The 23,380-nt window shown below is 41.9% G+C and overlaps 1 protein-coding gene across 1 annotated transcript in view; it reads left to right on the top strand.

Moving 5' to 3' along the window:
• Positions 1–22,538, top strand: part of LOC123759273 (probable glutamate receptor) — a 75,254-nt gene extending 52,716 nt beyond the window's left edge. Inside the window, exons 8-13 of the mRNA XM_069334801.1 lie at positions 11,742–12,048; positions 12,298–12,515; positions 12,628–12,808; positions 19,393–19,492; positions 19,892–20,021; positions 20,174–22,538. Of these exons, the coding sequence (XP_069190902.1) occupies positions 11,742–12,048; positions 12,298–12,515; positions 12,628–12,808; positions 19,393–19,492; positions 19,892–20,021; positions 20,174–20,260 (1,023 nt within the window). The 3' untranslated portion in view covers positions 20,261–22,538. The remainder of the gene's footprint in view (positions 1–11,741; positions 12,049–12,297; positions 12,516–12,627; positions 12,809–19,392; positions 19,493–19,891; positions 20,022–20,173) is intronic.
• The last annotated feature ends 842 nt before the right edge of the window (positions 22,539–23,380 follow it).

Here is a 23,380-nt window from a genome sequence, read left to right as displayed (position 1 = left end):
TGCGTAATATGAGCAATCATGCAGCAGACCAAGCAATTAATGCTAAATCTGAATGCACCAAAACTGTACCTACATCAGTTTCCTTACCTGAAACTCCTAAAGTGACTCTGTCACTAGGTAACCAAGGTGCTAATACTCAATGTAACCAAAATCAGTCAAACACTGATTCATCAGTGAGGCCTAAGAGTCCCACAGGTGCTCCTAAGAGGACCTAATAGTCCAAAGAGCACTCCCAAGAGCCTGTTAATGGTTCCCCAGAGTAAACCAAGTACTCACAAGAGAATAAATAACAAGCAAATGCAAGCAGCAAAACCATCACAACCTGCAAATACTGTTTGACCTAAATCGGTAACCCCTAAACGATCTGTAGGATGGGGAATGTGCTTGTTTTGCAATCAAAACCATTCTCTGTACAAATGTACTAATTATCCTAATAGAGACACAAGAGTCAGACGACTCAAACAGTTACACAAATGTACTAGGTGTCTCAAACCACATAATGTTAACAGCTGTGACACCCCACTGAACACCTGCAATAGGTGTAGAAGGGGCAAGCATCATGCTGCACTGTGCAAATTAGTTAGGACTAATTATGTCAATCCTAGAATAGGACGTAGAGAATCTACACCAGTACAGTGCTGCAAGGTGCGAGATGTGTACAGCGTAACTACACAAGCATCTCAAGTAGATGCTGCTTTGCCTACTGCCCAACTTCAAGTGAAGAACAGAGGAGCCAAGATCGCCATACGTGGACTATTTGATCAAGGTTCCCAGAGAACTTTCATTACTCAAAGGGCAGGAGAGGCACTTAATTTACAACCAATAGGACAGGTAAAATTAAACTTGTCAGGGTCCATGATAAATCGAGGAACCCATGAATACTCAGTAGTTCAACCGCTTGTACGACTAGGTAGTCAAGCCAAGGCTGTCCAAGCCATTGTTGTAGATCAAATACCTTTAGACTTAAATATTAAGGGTCTGGGGTACACAGCCCACTTCCTGCAGGAACGTGAAATTAATTCGGCTGACAACAAATTAACGTCTGACCGCCTTAACAATATAGATGTACTAGTAGGAGCCGACTACTATTACCAGTTCATAACTGGACATATTAAACGATTGGGAATGAATATGCTCCAATCTGCAGGAGGCTATTTACTTACTGGTAAAGTTCTGAATGTGAACAAGCCTAAACCTGCCAACAATAATAAATTAGTCAGCAGTAAATCAATTCTCCAGCAACAAGCTAAAGGGAGAAACACAGCTGAGTAATAAACTCAGAGTGAATGTAGTGCAATTGATACTCGCCGAGATGTTTCATAGCTCTCAGTGAAAACCAATGGTCCGTACTCAAACAAGTACAAGTCACAGCGACCAAACCTTTGAATTCACTGCAGACCTAGAATTATTCTCGACAAGTAGTAATTGACCACACTCAGTCTTCCTAGGTAAATTGTAATGTTAGGCTAGAGAATCTAGTACTCCCTAGGAATTAATAATGTTAGGCTAGCAAATCTAGCACTTAATGCCACTGGCATTTCCTGAATTTAATTATAAATTCACTAGGACCACTGGTCCACTATACTTGCGCTTAAAGGTTTGCCAAGAAAACCTTCTTAATACCATGTTTTCTGCACTAAGAGTTAGTGATAAATACTTGCATTAATTGTTTGAGTTGTTTTTTCTTTCGTTTCTGCTTATTTAGTGTAGGAACGCAACACGAACAAACTTGCAAACTTACTAATACGTAAGCGAATTTACAGAGAACTAATATGTTTAATGCATTATCGTTAAACATTAGCATTGTTAATTAACATGCTTCCTGAGCTTAATATAGCTCACCTTAGAATTAACGTAATAATATGAGTACTTGTTCACCATGCGTACGAGCTTAATATTGCTCGCCATGACAATTGAATGACAAAACTCCACCTCGTTAATTCGAGTTCACTGAACTCACCCTGTTAACTGTTAACGAGCTCACTGCAGCTCACCCTGTTAGCACTGCTAACGAGCTCAAGGTAGCTCACCCTGTCAACACTGTTGACGAGTTCACTGAACTCACACTGTTAACGAGCTCAGTGCAGCTCACCCTGTCAACACTGTTGACGAGTTCAATGCAACTCACCCTGTTAGCACTGCTAACGAGCTCACTGTAGCTCACCCTGTCAGCACTGCTGACGAGCTCACTGTAGCTCACCCTGTCAACACTGTTGACGAGTTCAATGCAACTCACCCTGTTAGCACTGCTAACGAGCTCAATGTAGCTCACCCTGTCAGCACTGCTGACAAGCTCAATGCAGCTCACCCTGTCAACACTGTTGACGAGTTCAATGCAACTCACCCTGTTAGCACTGCTAACGAGCTCACTGTAGCTCACCCTGTCAGCACTGCTGACGAGCTCACTGTAGCTCACCCTGTCAACACTGTTGACGAGTTCAATGCAACTCACCCTGTTAGCACTGCTAACGAGCTCAATGTAGCTCACCCTGTCAACACTGTTGACGAGTTCCCTGCAACTCACCCTGTTAGCACGGCTAACGAGCTCACTGTAGCTCACCCTGTCAGCACTGCTGACGAGCTCACTGTAGCTCACCCTGTCAACACTGTTGACGAGTTCAATGTAACTCACCCTGTTAGCACTGCTAACGAGCTCACTGTAGCTCACCCAGTCAGCACTGCTGACGAGCTCACTGCAGCTCACCCTGTCAACACTGTTGACGAGTTCACTGCAACTCACCCTGTTAGCACTGCTAACGAGCTCAATGTAGCTCACCCTGTCAACACTGTTGACGAGTTCACTGCAACTCACCCTGTTAGCACTGCTAACGAGCTCAATGTAGAACACCCTGTCAGCACTGCTGACGAGCTCACTGTAGCTCACCCTGTCAACACTGTTGACGAGTTCACTGCAACTCACCCTGTTAGCACGGCTAACGAGCTCACTGTAGCTCACCCTGTCAGCACTGCTGACGAGCTCACTGTAGCTCACCCTGTCAACACTGTTGACGAGTTCAATGTAACTCACCCTGTTAGCACTGCTAACGAGCTCACTGTAGCTCACCCTGTCAGCACTGCTGACGAGCTCACTGCAGCTCACCCTGTCAACACTGTTGACGAGCTCAATACAGCTCACCATGTTCACGAGTGCAATATAACTCGACCTGTTAATGAGCTCAATACTGCTCACTATGTTAATTCGAGTACATTTTTGCTCACAATTAGCTTAGTCCCTTACTTAGGTAGGTTAGAAATTCAAACCATTTATTTAGGTAGGCTTAGGGACTTTAGTTAGTGTCAACTGAGTATTAGCCTAATCTGTACTCACCATTACTTACAGTTGACTATACTTATAGAGACTGATTTAATAAACTCAAATTCATGTAAAGGTGATTTCTTATTAACAAGTTTACAGTGTCAAGCCTATGAGCTGCCATTTAATTAGCTCATAAGTCAAAATGACTAGGCTGCTAATCTCACTGTCGACTCAGAATTTTCCTTGATTTTAATGAATAAACTTTTCAGTTCTCTACCTTTCTATTATTTTAGCTAGTTAGCAAATTAGTTGTACCATCAGTCAGCATGACTACTGCACGGCAGTGCACATTAAATTCAATTTCCTCATTTGAATTTGGGGTGATCGTGATGCTGCGTGATGTTATTGTCTAGTAACTCAATAGTTACAAGTCACAGCGACCCTAGACAGTCACTTTACTGTAGTGTCATAGTCTCCTTGATCTTAAATGACTAATAACACTTTACTGTATAATCATACAATAGTGTTATCAGTTCTTAGGAACTTATTCTGAGTTTACCTACGATTCAGCAGCTACGTAATACACCATTACATGTCACTGCGACCCTAGTTGTTGAGTTTATTGTGAACTTTAGAGTGTTCCTGATTACCGATAACTTAACCATTTAATGTTTCATTATTTCATGCATGTTTCCACTAAGGGAAACTGCAAGCCTATTACAACTCGGAAGAAGAGTAATTTCCTTCACTTCCCACTGAGTAAACTGTGATGATGCTACGATGTGATATCACGTAACGAAACATTACACGTCACTATGACCCAGGATATTGCATCACCGTAGATTCTGTTAGTTTAAATTGGGAGAGTTGAATTTTATAAATATTGTGTAGGCTACAAACAACATGTTTCATTTGACATGTAAATAGCAAGACTCAAGTCCTTGTAAGTCCTTGATGAATCCGGGACGTTCGTTATGTGTGTACTAACATACTAACATATTAACATACTAATGTATTAATCTTAATATCACTTCGGGATAGGTCAGTACAACACAGTACACTGCGACCCTAAGATCCTCCCCCCGGAGTTATGTTGGATATTTCCAACACCGAATACAACATTGTTGTATTCTTATTACTTATTACTAACCATACTAAATATTGTAGTAAGTAAAATTAACAACTCGTAGAATTCTCATGTACTAATAATTCATCTGTGCATTAGGCTAGAATTCTCACGTCACCTGACGCCAGTATTGCGTCAGATTTCCTTACAGTAAAACACATTATATTCAATTTGTGTGAGAATTAAATACGATTCTCCATAATTAAAGCATTCTGTATGACAACTGATTGCAGACGAATTGTTCTCTAACTAAAAGCCGAATAGAGCGTTAGAATCATAGCGTCTACCTCGCGATAGAGTTAACGTCATCAATGAATGCCATGGGGAGACATTAATTCCTCTCCCTTATATATTTACTATTCTTAGATTGGTAAATAATAATATTTTGTTCCTCTAAATAATAAACCCGTCCAGTCTTTAAAGTTTCAAGCGCGAATGCAAGAAATATTAATGTTCGTGACAATAATTTGTGTTATGAACGTCGACTCGGCGTGGGTTGGAGGGACGCCACCACCCTCAGTACGCGGACACGTGCAGAGCCGAAAGGAGGCAGAACTGTGCTTACCGTACTCATAAACGACGCCATTGGTCAGCAAATCGGGCAGGTGTTATTCATCCTCAGATGAAAGCCGCCACTGTGAGGCGTGAACGACCTTGCAGATAATATCTTCAACTAGTGCTGGTGTTAAATGAGGGACCCCTAGACTTGGTTCCTGACGACACGTGATCAGCCAGCTTGAAACGCATCAATCCAGGATAGGTTCACCGGAGCCTGGGATGCGAAATTACGAAATTACGAAAGAATCTTAATACTTATACAGTGCCCACAGCTAAGTACCCTTTATTTGATACATCATTTACAGGTTTAATAATAGCGGGGTGATTGTTCGTCACGCAGCGGGATAACACCTAATAACAGGTGATTAGAATTCCATCTGTAGATATTAATAATTTTGAATATGAATTGAGTAGTTAAATCAATTGCTACTGGTAGTTATTTATCTTGCAGCTCGAGAGACGAATTCCTCATGCTGTCTTCTCCATGTTAACCGTACCATTCGTCTGTGTACCAGACTTGGAGATTAAGAGGACTTCCATGGTTATCTAAAGGAATCTACTACAAGCTAAGGCTTATTTCTTTTTATCCATTTCTTTGCAATTTACTATATTCAGAATGTTTAATATTAATGTGATTTATTGTAACTCATTACTATGCTCATATTCATGTTCTTCTTTATATGAATGATATTATATTCAGCATTATTTATAGGATAAGATTATTATTAATTGAATTAGTGAACGAACCACACTGATTCCTGGACGTACTTACCTCCAGTAATAACCCCCCAATGTAGGTGTTTGAGGTTTGTTTTCTTTAATAAAACAGCCCATTAATTATTCTTATGATCATACTTTCTAGTCATATCCATAGTCACTGGTTTTCTCTAGAAATTTATCTAATGATCTGAAATTCTCAGTTTCCCTCTTTACTTTAAAAGCGGGTGGTCCTTCGTAATTTAATTTACTACTTTAATTATTAATTAATCAGAATCAAACCCAAATATCCCACAACACACACACACACACACACACACACACACACACACACACACACACACACACACACACACACACACACACACACACACACACACACACACACACACACACATATATATATATAAATAACTGAAAACTCACACCCCAGAAGTGACTCGAACCCATACTCCCAGATGCCACGCAACTGGTATGTACAAGACGCCTTAATCCACTTGACCATCACGACCGGACAAAATGAGGTGATAGCCGAGGCTATTTGAACCACCCCACCGCCGGCACTCGGATAGTAATCTTGGGCATAGCATTTTACCAAATCACCTCATTCTTTGGGGCACACGTGAGGAACACAAATGCGAACAAGCCTGAATGGTCCCCAGGACAATATGCAACTGAAAACTCACACCCCAGAAGTGACTCGAACCCATACTCCCAGATGCCACGCAACTGGTATGTACAAGACGCCTTAATCCACTTGACCATCACGACCGGACAAAATGAGGTGATAGCCGAGGCTATTTGAACCACCCCACCGCCGGCACTCGGATAGTAATCTTGGGCATAGCATTTTACCAAATCACCTCATTCTTTGGGGCACACGTGAGGAACACAAATGCGAACAAGCCTGAATGGTCCCCAGGACAATATGCAACTGAAAACTCACACCCCAGAAGTGACTCGAACCCATACTCCCAGATGCCACGCAACTGGTATGTACAAGACGCCTTAATCCACTTGACCATCACGACCGGACAAAATGAGGTGATAGCCGAGGCTATTTGAACCACCCCACCGCCGGCACTCGGATAGTAATCTTGGGCATAGCATTTTACCAAATCACCTCATTCTTTGGGGCACACGTGAGGAACACAAATGCGAACAAGCCTGAATGGTCCCCAGGACAATATGCAACTGAAAACTCACACCCCAGAAGTGACTCGAACCCATACTCCCAGATGCCACGCAACTGGTATGTACAAGATGCCTTAATCCACTTGACCATCACGACCGGACAAAATGAGGTGATAGCCGAGGCTATTTGAACCACCCCACCGCCGGCACTCGGATAGTAATCTTGGGCATAGCATTTTACCAAATCACCTCATTCTTTGGGGCACACGTGAGGAACACAAATGCGAACAAGCCTGAATGGTCCCCAGGACAATATGCAACTGAAAACTCACACCCCAGAAGTGACTCGAACCCATACTCCCAGATGCCACGCAACTGGTATGTACAAGACGCCTTAATCCACTTGACCATCACGACCGGACAAAATGAGGTGATAGCCGAGGCTATTTGAACCACCCCACCGCCGGCACTCGGATAGTAATCTTGGGCATAGCATTTTACCAAATCACCTCATTCTTTGGGGCACACGTGAGGAACACAAATGCGAACAAGCCTGAATGGTCCCCAGGACAATATGCAACTGAAAACTCACACCCCAGAAGTGACTCGAACCCATACTCCCAGATGCCACGCAACTGGTATGTACAAGACGCCTTAATCCACTTGACCATCACGACCGGACAAAATGAGGTGATAGCCGAGGCTATTTGAACCACCCCACCGCCGGCACTCGGATAGTAATCTTGGGCATAGCATTTTACCAAATCACCTCATTCTTTGGGGCACACGTGAGGAACACAAATGCAAGTCAAGTGGATTAAGGATGGTCAAGTGGATTAAGGCGTCTTGTACATACCAGTTGCGTTGCTTCTGGGAGTATGGGTTCGAGTCACTTCTGGGGTGTGAGTTTTCAGTTGCATATTGTCCTGGGGACCATTCAGGCTTGTTCGCATTTGTGTTCCTCACGTGTGCCCCAAAGAATGAGGTGATTTGGTAAAATGCTATGCCCAAGATTACTATCCGAGTGCCGGCGGTGGGGTGGTTCAAATAGCCTCGGCTATCACCTCATTATGTCCGGTCGTGATGGTCAAGTGGATTAAGGCGTCTTGTACATACCAGTTGCGTTGCTTCTGGGAGTATGGGTTCGAGTCACTTCTGGGGTGTGAGTTTTCAGTTGCATATTGTCCTGGGGACCATTCAGGCTTGTTCGCATTTGTGTTATCTTGAGTTATCTTGAGATGATTTCGGGGCTTTTAGTGTCCCCGCGGCCCGGTCCTCGACCAGGCCTCCACCCCCAGGAAGCAGCCCGTGACAGCTGACTAACACCCAGGTACCTAATTTACTGCTAGGTAACAGGGGCATAGGGTGAAAGAAACTCTGCCCATTGTTTCTCGCCGGCGCCTGGGATCGAACCCAGGACCACAGGATCACAAATCCCGCGTGCTGTCCGCTCGGCCGACCGACTCCCTCAACAACATTCTGATTATCTGACTCCCCCATTTTCATAAGGTGGGAAAGCAACAACCCAAACAAAAATACAGATAAATGCAGATAGAGAGGGGTTAAAAATCAATGGTTCAATGAATGGGGTGAATGGTTCATCCATTCACCTCAAGTTAAACACAGCATACGTACATAACACATCACAGTATGTACACAGCATCAGGTACAATCGGTATTATCATTTCTAGTGAAATATCCACTGCAGTACCAAACTTTCTGGAGGGGCCTGTAGCAGCCACTTAAATTATCCCCCAAGAGTTCAACATACAGTACTACAAATAACATCAGCTACATATTCCCTGGTATTCCACAAAATGCTAGTAACATCCAACAGATACTAGGCACATTTTCTATCAATCAATTTATGAGCAACCAGGGTCAGCAACAGTCAGGTGGATGGGAATATAAGGCTGCCAAAATCACAACATCGGCAGTCACTCACCAGGTAGCAACCAGCAGCACCAACACTATGGTCTTACCATGAACCATCGTCTTTCCAAACGTCACCATCTTCAGTATCATCAGAATCTTGCAACTCATCATGATTCTATTGTACTGTACTGTACCATTAAAAAACAAACCATTGTAACTAAACTATACAAATATACATTTAAAACAACCATACTGTGTGTAACAAGCATAGTACCAAAGTAACAAGCATTACAGGTCAAACAATGGCTCCCTGAAGCTAGCTCACCAAGGCTTTACCGAGTTACATCAGCTTTATGAATCTCATATGACCTATTGGGGACCATAGCCAGACCCTGGCTTCCTCACAGAGGCATAGCGATCAGGGGATTGCTATGATCTCCCTTACCAAGAAAACATCCAGAAAGTAAGAGAAGCAATACAGACAACTTCAAGTTACACAGACAGCAAAGCAACAATTCTGTAAATGATTAGAAGCTATGTCAACCCCCCCCCCCCCTTAGTTATGGCTGGCCACCAACAGGTGGCAGCACCACCGGGAGCTCTCGGCTTCCACATTATCATAACCTTATTCCAGAGCTGAAAAGACCACAAACTGACACACATGGTAGGGAAGGACAGGGAACCAACAAGGCCCTACTAGAAAGAGGCTTTCCATTACCTGTACATTCAAATTTTTTTTTTAACTACATTCATTGTGCTGCCCATGATTTGCCATAAAATAATTAAAAAAAATATACAGTATAAATCAATTGGAAGCCAAATATTTTTGCCCCCCCTTTGGCATCTTGTCAAAGTTCCTTCGTGTTCGTGTTCCAAAGTTCGTGTTCCTCACGTGTGCCCCAAAGAATGAGGTGATTTGGTAAAATGCTATGCCCAAGATTACTATCCGAGTGCCGGCGGTGGGGTGGTTCAAATAGCCTCGGCTATCACCTCATTATGTCCGATCGTGATGGTCAAGTGGATTAAGGCGTCTTGTACATACCAGTTGCGTTGCTTCTGGGAGTATGGGTTCGAGTCACTTCTGGGGTGTGAGTTTTCAGTTATATATATATATATATATATATATATATATATATATATATATATATATATATATATATATATATATATTTTTTTTTTTTGTGAGGGTACCACCTCTGGTGCCAATGTGGGGACCCATAGCCTCGGAGAAGAAAATAAAAAGTATTCAGAGGAGACCTTGTGGTCTCTCACTGAACACTAATATTATCTTCTCCTACCACCCCCATTCTTTTGTATGTACACATATATATTTACTTTATTTGAACTTTGTTACAAAAAAGGAGTTACATATGGGTTACAAAGATGGTTGTCATAGGTTGTCGAGTTCCTCCAGCTCCTCAGATGGCGGGCAGGAACCCTGGATGCAGTGCGCATTTCCCCTCTGTATCGCCACACTGAGGCGCTGGAATAGAAAGCTTGCAGCTCTCGGGTCCCTTGTTGTTTCAATGAGCCTAGAACCCAGTTCCTTCAAAAAACTGGTAGCACTTTCACCCCACTTTGGTAGGTGGTAAAAACTGGTAGCACTTTGGTAGCACTTATATATATATATATATATATATATATATATATATATATATATATATATATATATATATATATATATATATATATATATATATATATATATATATATATACATATGTCGTACCTAGTAGCCAGAACGCACTTCTCAGCCTACTATGCAAGGCCCAATTTGCCTAATAAGCCAAGTTTTCATGAATTAATTGTTTTTCGACTACCTAACCTACCTAACCTAACCTAACTTTTTCGGGTACCTAACCTAACCTAACCTATAAAGATAGGTTAGGCTTATTAGTTAATAAGCTACTAGTTACGACATATATATATATATATATATATATATGTCGTACCTAGTAGCCAGAACTCACTTCTCAGCCTACTATGCAAGGCCCGATTTGCCTAATAAGCCAAGTTTTCCTGAATTAATATATTTTCTCTAATTTTTTTCTTATGTAATGATAAAGCTACTCATTTCATTATGTATGAGGTCAATTCTTTTTTATTGGAGTTAAAATTAACGTAGATATATGACCGAACCTAACCAACCCTACCTAACCTATCTTTATAGGTTAGGTTAGGTTAGGTAGCCGAAAAAGTTAGGTTAGGTTAGGTTAGGTAGGCTAGGTTGTCGAAAAAACATTAATTCATGAAAACTTGGCTTATTAGGCAAATCGGGCCTTGCATAGTAGGCTGAGAAGTGCGTTCTGGCTACTAGGTACGACATATATATATATATATATATATATATATATATATATATATATATATATATATATATATATATATATATATATATATATATACATACATGCAAACCAGCCTGAATGGTCCCCAGGACTATATGCAACTGAAAACTCACACCCCAGAAGTGACTCGAACCCATACTACCAAGAGCAATGCAACTGGTATGTACAGGATGCCTTAAACTGCTTGACCATCACGACCAGACATAAGGAAGGGATAGCCAAAGCTATTTGAACCACTTCCCCACCGGCACTCGGATGGCAATCTTGGACATAGCATTTTATCAAATCACCTCGTTCTTTGGGGCACACGTGAGGAACACAAATGCGAACAAGCCTGAATGGTCCCTAGGACTATATGCAACTTAAAACTCACACCCCAGAAGTGACTCGAACCCATACTCGCAGGAGCAACGCAACTGGTATGAACAGGACGCCTTAAACTGCTAGCTTCGGCTATCACTTCCTTATGTCCGGTCGTGATGGTCAAGCGGTTTGATGATCTCAAGTCAATCTACTATTTGATCATCTCAAGTCAATGTCAATAGTTTGCATGGGTTTTTCATGTGCACCTGTACATAATTTTCCAGCAATAGATAATTCAAATATAAATTATAATTATTGCATATATATATGTACTTTTTTTTTTACTCTGCTTGAATGACGTTTGACTGAACAAGCTACAAGCCAGTCCTCATTACAATCTAAACATGTTTTGTAATGATTGCAGGAGGTGGATCTTGCTGTCGGTCCCGTCATGCTACTGGGAGAGCGAACTGGAGTGGTGGACTTCACTGTGCCAGCGATCATAGACTACTGGAAAATTATGGGCGCTCGAGGCCGGCCGGAGGTGGACCCGTGGGGCTTCCTGTTCCCTCTAGAGCCGCTGGTGTGGGCGGTCATCCTGGGGGCGCTGCTGGTGCTGCCAGCTTCACTATTCCTCATGTCTTCATGCTTCTTTCAGAAGACAAGTGGTCAACGGAACTGGTTACTGCTCACTTTCGACTACATTCGAATCTTATTACAGCAAGATAAAAGTAACAAAACAATACAAGTTACTGATAACCATGAACTGTAATGTATATAGTAAAATATGATGAAAGCAGATGCAAAGTGGATATACACATAAAATAATTTTAAAACAAAATATATTATGATGGTTTATTTTATATGATTAAGAAGTTCACACGTAAGGCAGTAGAAAGTTACAGCCTCCGATTTCATAGCAGCATACAACACAAATTAAACAATAGTTAAACTACGGAACACTAAATGTTTCATTACAGATATCAGGGAGAATGCAAACTGGTGGTGGGAGCGGATGATGTTGGCAGTGTGGGGGCTGGTGACGGTGGTGTTGACGCAGAGCTACGCCGGTAACCTCATGGCTCTCCTGGCTGTCAGACACATCTCTGAACCTTACCAGTCCCGACGCGACGTGCTGGACGACCCGTCTACTACCATGATATGGTTAAAAGGGTCCGGACTAGAAGACTTCCTACAGGTTGGCAATAAAAATGTTACAATAGCCTGCATTGTAAGACAAAACAAAATGCAAATCTCAAGCTTATAAAATGAGTATTTATACCTAATTCAGTATCCGTTATTGCTGTCAGTCGCAGGAGTCTGGTATATACTACAAAATGAACGAGGCAATGAAGACTGGCCACCTCATATGGCGGCCACGAGAGGAGTTCCCAGAAGCCATTAACACCTTGGTTAGGCGAGGCGATCATGTTCTTATAGATGCCGGCTATACTTTAATTTCACATTTTGCTCAAGACTTCACCAAAAACGGTATGTTCAACGGTTTTCATTTAGACATGTTTCGTTGAATATGACTGCATATTCTGTGTTTATTATTTTCTTGCTTAAGGCTGTTGCTCTCACAATGTCATATTTGTTCGACGTTGACTAAAAGAAAAATTTGACTATAGAATGTATTACACTTATTATATAATAAATTTAGACGTTTCGAAGCTATAAGGTTCATTCTCAAGTGATGGAACAGAATTGATTCATAGATTGATAAGGATTAAGCCACCCAAGAGGTGGCACTGGCATGAGTAGCCCGTAAGTGGAGGCCGCTAGGAGCCATTACCAGTACCAATAGCTGATTTGAGGATGGATGGGGTCGATGTCCTCTCTAGGACATCGTCTTCTTATTGGGCTTCGTCGTCTTGCTGCGTGTAGACTCTGCAATGCTCTCCATCGGTCTGGAGTAGAAATTCATCCTGGCCGTTGGGACTAAGTTGGTGGGGAGGAGATGGTACTCCCACCGAGACTTTTCCGTCTATTATGTCAATTAGTTCTGCCACCGATACGATGTGGGTCGAAGGTGCAGGTGTGTGCCCCTGTGGCCACGGAGCGGGTTGCCGTTGCAGCAGGAACGTTGGCGGTTTGCAGGCGAGGGCTGACTGTTCGTCTGGTGTGTGGTGTTGGAGCCGTTGTAGGTGTCGTAGCTGGGGCAGACAGCACTGTGTCAGGAACGATTATCCCAGTTAAGCCACTCGTGGTATATAGGGTGTTGAGTGTGCTCACGAACAAGCAGTTGTCGAACCCGGCGACCCATTCGGCAAGGCGCATGAGGGGTGGAGATGATGCCGTCGGTTGAAGAGATTTTAGGGCACGTTGGTGTAGGGCAGTGAGCCGGCTGGGAGCCTTATGCAGCAGCCTCTGCAATGAGAGGCTGCTGCCTGGTAAGTAAGGGATGGAAAGCTTCGGACTGGCTGATGGATGCAGTAGCATTGGATTTGGTGTTGGTGTCTGTGGCATCGTTCGTGTGAACTGACCTTGATTCCATTAATTGCTGGATGACTTTCTGTCTGCGTGGATTGGGATGAGAAATAGCAGCAAAGTAGTCATTAAGGAGGAGAGAAAGTGTTGAAAGTTAACTTTGCAAACGAAGAAGTGATGATCCTAGGCGCAGATACTGCACCTTGCATCTTGTAATGGGCACTTGTTGATGAAGTGTGTATACTCAAAGTATCTGACGCACTTGTGCATAGTGTAGAACCGTTCCTTTGCTACTTGTGCAGGTGGGGTCAAGATGACAAAATATTTGAACCCAGCAGTGGCGACGAGATGTGCAGCATCTACAGTGGTTAAGATGATCTTCAGAGCCGTCGCCGGCGTTGAGGAGGCTCGTAATCTTGAGTACCTCCAAGTTAAGGTTTTCAATTTGTATCCCTAGGCTACTGCTCTAGTCATAAAACCCTTTACTTAGGTGTCTGAGTAAGTAAAGTTTTTTATGTAAGTTTTTCTTACTTTACTTAGGCGTCTAAGTAGCTGCAACAAGAACGAAGAGAATTTCTGTTAGTCTCCAGTCAGTGATTGGGGAATGACACTCCTGGCAATCAAATTTTTTTCGGCCAATGTGTGACTCGGGAAGGCGAGTTAGATGTTCTGGCAAAATAGGCTTTTCTGGATTGAAGAACGGTGTAAGTGGTCAGCTACAGCTCCTTGGTTGTAGATGAGCACGATCCCCTCTCCTTCCTGGCGGATGCCGATGGGATTAGTGTTGGTTGTGGTGACAATGGTCTTTAGAATATTGCTCGTGGAGAATGTCTGAGTAAATGAACAAATGTAATGTTTGGTTGTTCCAGAGGCGAACTTTCAACATATTGATTATGGTCGATTGCTACCTTCTCTAATGTCAGAGTAACGTTGGATGTTTTATGGAGTAGTTGTAATGGGATAGGAATGATTGATTGATGAAGACTAAGCCACCCAAGAGGTGGCATGAACATGAGTAAGTGGGACAGGATGTTGTTGTTTTTAGATCTAACTACTCAAAACAAAATATCTATGTAGCATAAGCTATAGTGAGCCTGTAAGGGACAAGATTTTTTGGTGTTGTTTTAGATTTAGCTACTCAGAACAACAAGTTCGAAGTAGCACAGGCTATGGGGAGCCTGTACATGGAGGCTCTTTGGAGCCATTATCTGTACCAATAGCTGATACTAGAGATATGAGGGATGGATGATGGTTTTCATGGTAGTTTTCAGTCCAGGAGGGCTGGCTGTACCAGTAAAGGACCTGGTGGGGTTAGTGTATGCCTCTAGGTCTTCCGTTTTTTCTTTGCGAGAGACTTGGCTGAGCCATGCTGTCGTTAGAGTTTGATGAGATGGCCTCCAAGAGGAGGTCTTGAACCGAGTAGGTGTCATATCTGTGGTGCGGCGGTGGAGCTCCTACTAAGATTTCCTCGTCTGAAGAGTCCGTAACCTCCATAGTTGGTGTTTTCGTCTTTCGCCTCGCAGCTTGAGGTAGGCTCAGGTGTAATTGATTGGTGCTAGAAGCTATTTCAAGATAGTAGTGAGGCTGCTGAGATGGTGATAGTAGGAGTGTTGGGAGCGGGAGAAGGAAATACCTCTGTTTGTGCCGCCTGGGTCATGGGTGGTTCTGGAGTTTGTGTTGAAATCGATCTCGTGGTAGTCATGGTGGTAGTCTCCAGAGTGGTAGTAGAGGCAGTGAGACTTGCGCCAGAGGCTATGATGGGGTCCAGGCCATTAGCAATGTATAATGTGTTCAGTTCACTGACAAAATGGTGGTTGTCTGGTCCGGCAAGCCTCTCCGGTAGTCTGACAAGACCAGTGATAATGCCTGCACGTGATGCAGAGGGGAGGGGGGCAGCGAAAAAGCCTGTGGGGTCTTGGGTCCCCATTGTGAATGTTGAGTCGCCTGGTGGAAGGAGTCCTTCTTTGGTATGACTGGACAAATCTTCTGGTCGGTTGGAGGGCGGCTGGAAGTGGTGGGTTGAGCGCCTGGGGCTTGGGTCGTGGTGGTAGAAAAGTTGTTTTTCTTGGCTTCAACCTTGGCCTTGAGGTTTTCCTGTCTCCGGGGGCAGCGGTAGGAAATTGCGAGGTGATTGCCATCACAAAGCAAGCAACGATGGGTTGCCTTATATCGAGAAGCAATGGTCCAGTGCACAAAGGCTACACTTCTGGACGGGATGCTAACACTTTTTGGTGGGGTGGGAGAGCTCGTAGCACTTAAAGCACTGCTGGATCTCATGGTATCATTCCTTTTTTACTTGGTGGGGTTGTATTTGTAAGCCAAAGCAGTAGAAACCTTGTGTGGCAGCCTGGGTGGCCGCAGCTATGGTGGTGAAAGTAATCTTCATTGAAGATTTGTCAGTGCCGCAGAACTCTAAGTTAAATACACCCAGGTTCTGATTTTTGTCCACGATATTGTCCCATGATCTTTTGTTGCAGTTGGTCAGCGATCCACTGGCTGGACCTGCTGGTAAAAACAGTTCTTCCGGCCAGGAACTGACGTGGGAAGTGAGAATGTAGGTGGTACTCCTTGCAAAGTATTGCATCGTTGGTCAAGAGTTGTTCTAGCTCTTCGTCACATGAAAAGAAGAGCACGATATCATCACCTCCCTGACTAATGTCATTGGGGGTGATGCCGGTAACATCCTTCAAGACCTCTAGAATATCGCTTTTCCCGAAAGCATGACCGTCAAGGGAGGTAGCTCTAACCTTTAGACGTTCGGGTCGCAATATGTCCACACTCTCAACGGGTAGCAGTGGGAATGGTTGGGGGGAGGGGGAAGTGTGTATCGGATTTATACCACTGGGAGGTCAGGTACATACAAATAGGTGAGGTATAAAACGTAAGAGGCACAAGTCATAACCTATACATACAATTAGGTGAGGAATAAGGAGTAAAGGTTAAAAACACATTCCAAGACAATTCAGGTGTAGTGGGCTTGTCGTTTTGAGCAGTGTTGTCGATAGCATCTTGACGTTCCGGTTTTATTCTTACTCTCATGGTTGGTAGAGTGACTAGTTCCGTTATTTGGGTATTTATGGTGGGCTGTTCGACTTTTATGTGAAGGGCTTCAAGAATTTGCAATCTTTTTACATCTTGGGTTTTGTCAATTATGCAAGTATTATTATTCAGCATTTCCCTTGTTACGGTGATGTCATGGGCTTGTCTCAAGTGAATTTGTTTGGGCATCTGATTGAAAATGACAGGTCAAAAGCCTCTTGAGCTTGGTCACCGTCATACCTATGTACTTAGAGTGAAGGTTACGTCCTTCGTGGGGTGCAGGTGTACATATATACCACGTTTGACTGGTTTACGGTTGTGGTTTTACTTCTTCATGGATTATTTCTTTCATTAATCTTTCTCCTTTTTTATATTCACTGTGCATGGTGAATCTATATAAATAAAAATGGAAATGTTCGTTTGTTCTAAATCGCTAATCTCCGAGAGTTCTTCACCAATTGGTTTGAATCTTTTACACAACGTTCCATTCACATCCGAGCAGGTTTTTATATACATACTATATAGATGTCAGGTCTGTGACGGAAAAAACATTTTTTTTTTAAACTTTTTTTCATGTGTGGGAAATCTTTGAAACCTCTATTCCGATCGCTTTGAAATTTTGAAACAACGTTGCATTCGAATAGGCAGATGTTTTTATATACCTATTATAAACATGCCTCACCTGTGACAGGAAAAAACATTTTTTTTTTTTAAACAGCGCCTTCTGCTGGAAGTAAGAGGAACACATGCTGTAAACTCCAAAATTTCTTCACCCAATGTATTGAAATTTTGACACAACATTCTATTTGAGTACATACATGTTTTTATATACCTACTATATAGATTCCACACCTGTAAAGGTAAAAACATGCTTTTGTTTTAAAAACAGTGCTATCTGCTGCACGTAATAGCAACACATGCTATACTAAATATGTTACGATTCCATTTCAATGTTTCTGATTGCATTGATAAATTTAATTTGTCATAGATTTTGACTTAGTTTCATTTTGATATAATTGTTTTGTATGACATTGCGTTGGAATTGAGCTGTGTTGTTTACCATACCTTTCATTCTGTAAGTATAAGTATAGGTGCCACACCTGTGACTGGTTAAAACATTCTTTTTTTAAGAAACAGCACCATCTGTTGCACATAAGACCAACACATGCTATACTAAATATGTTACAATTCCATTTCAATGTTTCCAGTTGCATTCACAAATTGAATTTTCATAGATTTCGGTATTATTTCCATTTTGATTTAATTATTTTGAGTGACATTGCATTCGAATTGAGCAGTGTTGTTTACCATACCGTTCATTTTGTGAGTATAGTTTATTTTTTTATCTTTTCATTTTACCATTTCATTTTTTAACAGTTTTCTTATATTTCAGTGGTGGGAACATTAGATCATTTGATGTTCCAAATTTTCTGATGGGAACATCAGATCATTTGGGAATGCATCGGATGAGTGAGTGGGGAATGGTGGGCAGGACGAAGGGACAGGGGAGGGTGTAATGTTGGAGGGGATCGGGAGTTGGGGATGGTGGGAATGAGGGGACAGGAATGGAGAATGGTGGGGAGGACCAGGAGACAGGGGAGGGAGGAATGTTGGGGAGGACGATGGGGATGGGTGAGTGGAAGATGGTGGGGAGGACGAGGGGGATGGGTGAGTGGAAGATGGTGGGGAGGACGAGGGGATGGTGGAGTGGGGAATGGTTTGGAGGACGAGGGGACGCTGGAGTGAGGGGTATAGTAGGGAGGAAAAAGGGATGGGGAAGTGGGGACTGGTGGGGAGGACAATGAGACGGGGGAGTGGGGGAATGGTTGGGAGGACGAGGGGATGGAGGAGTGATGAATGGTTGAGAGGACGAGGGGATGGGGAAGGAGGGAACGGTGGGAGGACTGGGAGACAGGGTAAGGTTGCTGTGGCTCAGCAACGCAAATGTGTTGCAGAGTCACAGCAACGCGCGGCCAGGTACAACTAGCTTGTAATATAATTTTATTGGAGGTGTTGTGGTTTCTGTTCTTGGTTCTAGATGCTACCACCTGTCCAAGTGTCATCTTATAGTAGTGTTTATGGTTACAATATCCATTGTTCACCAATACTTGTGTTATCCTTTCAAACTCCATACTCACGTTGCTCCATTCAGAGCAGTGGGTAAGGGCTCGACGAATATAAGCGTTGAGAACACTAGATTTGTATCTTTATTTACGTCTACCATTTAGGCATAATCCTATGCTTGTAGGCTTGGTATATAAACTGGTGCTTAGAGATGCTCCTGTTTTTGTTATTACCACGTCCAGATTGTTATTTTCAAATATATGAAAATATCAGTCTGCCTTTAGAGTGTAATTGACCTTGAAGATAGTTCAGTAAATTTCTGTAATTAATCACGTATTTTGGTTAATGCAACTTTCTTAAGGTGCAAACTTATAAAGTAAGAGTTTCTAGTATTCTCACAGGTACTGCAGTTAAGATATTATAAAATACTATTAAAACATTATCTCTGAATCATTTGCGTGTATGGGACTTAAAGAAAGAGGTATATGTCATTTCTATTGCACTAATCTGCTTAATATGAATAATAACATTTTATCTTTCAGGCAAGTGCTCGTTTTACTCCTCAAGAGAGGGTTTTCTGCCTTTGATTTTAGGAATGATAAGTTCGATGGACAATCCAATCGTCCCAGCTATTAATAAGAGGTAAAAGTCAAGTTATACAGTATGTAATATATTACAGTTTACTCTTCCCTTCTGATAGAAAGGTACTTGTAAGAGCGAACTAAATTTAACGTCGTAGATCTACTTTCTCTTTGATATGTTTTTTTTTTTATTTTTTAAGGACTGCTACAGTCACATATTATTAGCTCTAGCAAGAGGTAAATAATTATTAATATGTGTCTATTTAAAGATAACATTGGACCACAACAATGTTTATGTCTGGTCCATTATAGTTCTGTATTACACTCAGTGTCTTCTGAGTATTAAAAACAATATATATGTTGGTTAAAATGTATGTGTCACATATGTATATGTTGTTAAAATTTAAATGAGTTATGTGTGATGACTCGTAAAAGCTCGTGTATATCCATTGTTTAACAGGATCACGGCTGCGACTGAGGCTGGTCTGTTCTTCAAGTGGCTGATGGACTCTGAGCCAAACTCTACCATATGTCTTAATGCCCCAACTAGCATCACAGTCAGGGCATCGCTTTCAATAAGTAATCTTTGGGTAAAAAATAAATTAAATGTTTGTATTACACTATAGAAACTGAAATTAAAACTGATCTCTGGTGATAATATGTGAAAATTTGTATAACAATTTTATATCAATAAAAGCCTTTATGATCTTCCTGCTAATTGACTTGGCTTGTTATATTTCAGGGGATGTTCGTCATTCTTACTGTTGGACACGGTGCAGGGTTTTTAATACTGTGTCTGGAGATAATTACGGTCATGATACAGAAATAAGACATAAGACAATCAAGATAAGTTACCATCATAGTTCCTGGACGTCTCCATTCTGTACTATCTCCTGATCCTATTAGGGTTAATCTTATCTATAATTTATGTATTTTGTAGTCTGCTCCACCACTTCTTGTTCACTAAACTAACTTGTTACGTCAGCACATGTAACAAGCATGTTGTTAGTTATAATAATAATAATAATAATAATAATAATAATATAGGATAAAACTCACACTTGTGCATTTGTGAAATTTACGTAGAGAATTACACCAAGTCTTTTACACTCTCCTGAGTGCTTTGTCAAGGTCTGAGTGTGTGGTTCGGACGAGACTTACATCTGAACGTCTAATGAGGCTGCTATCCTGGGTCCAGTCCTCTTATCCTTCTTGTCCTCCTGACCAGGGGCCAGATTCACGAAAGCACTTACGCAAGCACTTACGAACCTCTACATCTTTTCTCAATCTTTGGCGGCTTTGTTTCCAATTATTAAACAGTCAATGAGCTCCGAAGCACCAGGATGTTCATAACAATAACAACAGTTGAATGGGAAGTTTTCATGCTTGTAAACTGTTTAATAAATTTAACCAAAGTCATCAAAGATTAAGGAAAGATGTACACGTTCGTAAGTGATTGCGTAAGTGCTTTCGTGAATCTGGCCCCAGGACACCGCTATTCCCGACTGACGACGTACCAGAGATGGTGTCTTCCACGGAATTATGATCAGGTGTCCTTTCTGTCATCCTAATATTTTGGGAACTGGAGCTGTTATTATTAGAGATTTTCATCTGGATGCGTTCCCTCGTAATTCAAGTCTCTCCATGCCCAAAGTATCGCTTCTAATGAGACTGCTTTCATTCATCCATTTATTGAGATTTAATTTTCATTCACTTAGAATCACTTTTGTAGTAAAGGTATTGTCCGAAGTAAAGTTTTTGTTACCATCGAAAGTATTTGTACTATTTATTAGAACCAATGCCATTACCCTTCTAATTTTAGTATTAGCTTTATACATTATTCTTAAAATCAATATTGTGAGTCTTTTTCCCAACTATGGTGTGCTACAGCACTATTATCAGCCATGATCATACATGCTCTCTTGTGTTCTTCAATTCTGATCTCAGGTTTTAGCCCTGTCCCTCCCCCCCCAACATAGATTTCATTACAATCCCTACACGGTAATATATAAATGCCTCCCGATTTATTTCATCTTCTACTATATTCTTACAAACTCTTTCCCAAAGTGTATTTGGATAATTAAAAGCGATTATATGTATTTTATCTCTAATTGAAAGTAATTTTATGTATCAAATATGTTATAGGTCAGTTTACCTAAAAGAGAGTTATGTGAGGTAGCATAATTTCAAAACTATATTCTTCTAAGGATTCCAAGGGCGTCTTTCAGTTGTAGTGTAAATGATGCCTTTAGCTTTATTATGTGCTCTTTCAATGAACCACGAGAGATAACCCAAATCCCAAAAACTTATATAAGTACTAGCGTACTTATATAAGTACTAGCGTACTTATATAAGTAAAGTAGAAGTTCGGCTTCTAGGTAAGACGGGCCACAAATCCAATATGTACTTAGATTAAGACCGGTGAGTACACTGTACTTAACTGAATTAGAATGATATGAGAAAAAATAAATATATGAGTTTGTATGTCTTTGTATGTTCACCCCCGCTTCGACTGGCGGGCAAAACCAGGTGAGGGTAGCTGAAGGTTCGGGAACCTCTGAGAACTAAGGCGTGTCTATCTACGCATGTGATGAAAGGATGAAAGAAATTCCTCCGCGCTCTACGCATCAGCGACCCTCAGTTTCTTGATTCTGAAATTGCCTTTATCTACAAATCATTCTCTCGCCTTGGTTACCCTTTGCGTTTCATCAACTGTGCCTACTCTCAAGCTAAACGAAATTTCTTTCATCCTAAACCTGCTTCCAACACTAGTAGCACTGTACTATGCCTTCCCTTCATATCTGAACTCAAAACTTTTACCAATACCTTTCGTCCTCTTGATATTAAACTCGCCTTTCGACAAACTAACACACTTCATAGCAATCTAGTTCACACTGCTCCTCCTGCTTCTAACGCTGCTGGCGTCTACTCTATTTCCTATTCGTCATGTCCTCTCCAATACTTTGGCGAAACTGGCCGTACACTGAATGACAGACTTAATTAAAGAACACAGGAGAAGTGTTAAGTCTGCAGACACTAACAATGCTCTCTTCTGCCATGTGAGGGATTCTAATCATCCCATTGATTGGTCTTCCTCTAAAATAATCTTTCCTGCCTCTACTCTACACAGACGCCGTCGTGTTGAATCGGCTCTTATACACAATGTACTCAACATGAACGTGAGTCCTGGCTTTGTTGCTGTGGACTCTTCCCTTTCACAGTATATACTTAAATGCTCTAATCTTTCTAACAAACGTGACTTAACATAAGCTTACCCCTTCCATTTATCTCTCTTTCTCTTTCCTTTTCTTTCTCTCTTCTCCCTTTTTCTGTTCATTGTCTTCTCCTACGCTCCCTTGGTATCCTCTTCTTATTCCTATCTCCTTCTCATTCGGTGGTTATAATAGGAGCTGCCTCGTATGGGCCAATAGGCCCTCTGCAGCTCTTATTATTATTACTATCCCCTCTACTACACCTTACTTTGCTCCTCAGCTCTCTCTTGCCAATTTATTGCCTGTCTTTACTTCTTCATCACAATCGACTTGAGAATGGTCCAAGACGGACCGAAACGTCGTCGTCCCTTCACCTTCTAGTGTGTGGTCTGGTCAACATACTTTAGCCACGTTATTGTGACTCATCGCCTGCACATGGTTAAGAGTTATTACTAGGTTTACTAGGCACATGGTTATTACTAGGCACATGGTTAAGAGTTTGACTAGGAATGTTGAGAGATTGAGTATCAAGGTGCGAGTGACGGAGCCAGAGGGTGGACGCCATCGTCCACTGGTCGGAAAGAGTCTGCGTGGGACAAGTCCTCAACGTTCGCAGGATTAACGCCTGTCAGGTACCAAGATAAGTCTTAATGTTGTAGTTATTCAGGTTATAGGAGTGTGTAGAGTAAATTGGCGTTGTACCGAGTAGGTAACAGTCCAGATTTTCTAGTTAAAAT

The sequence above is a fragment of the Procambarus clarkii genome, chromosome 32 (assembly GCF_040958095.1).
Source record: "Procambarus clarkii isolate CNS0578487 chromosome 32, FALCON_Pclarkii_2.0, whole genome shotgun sequence".
Classification (NCBI taxonomy): Eukaryota; Metazoa; Arthropoda; class Malacostraca; order Decapoda; family Cambaridae; genus Procambarus; species Procambarus clarkii.
This window is presented reverse-complemented; position numbering and strand designations above follow the sequence as displayed.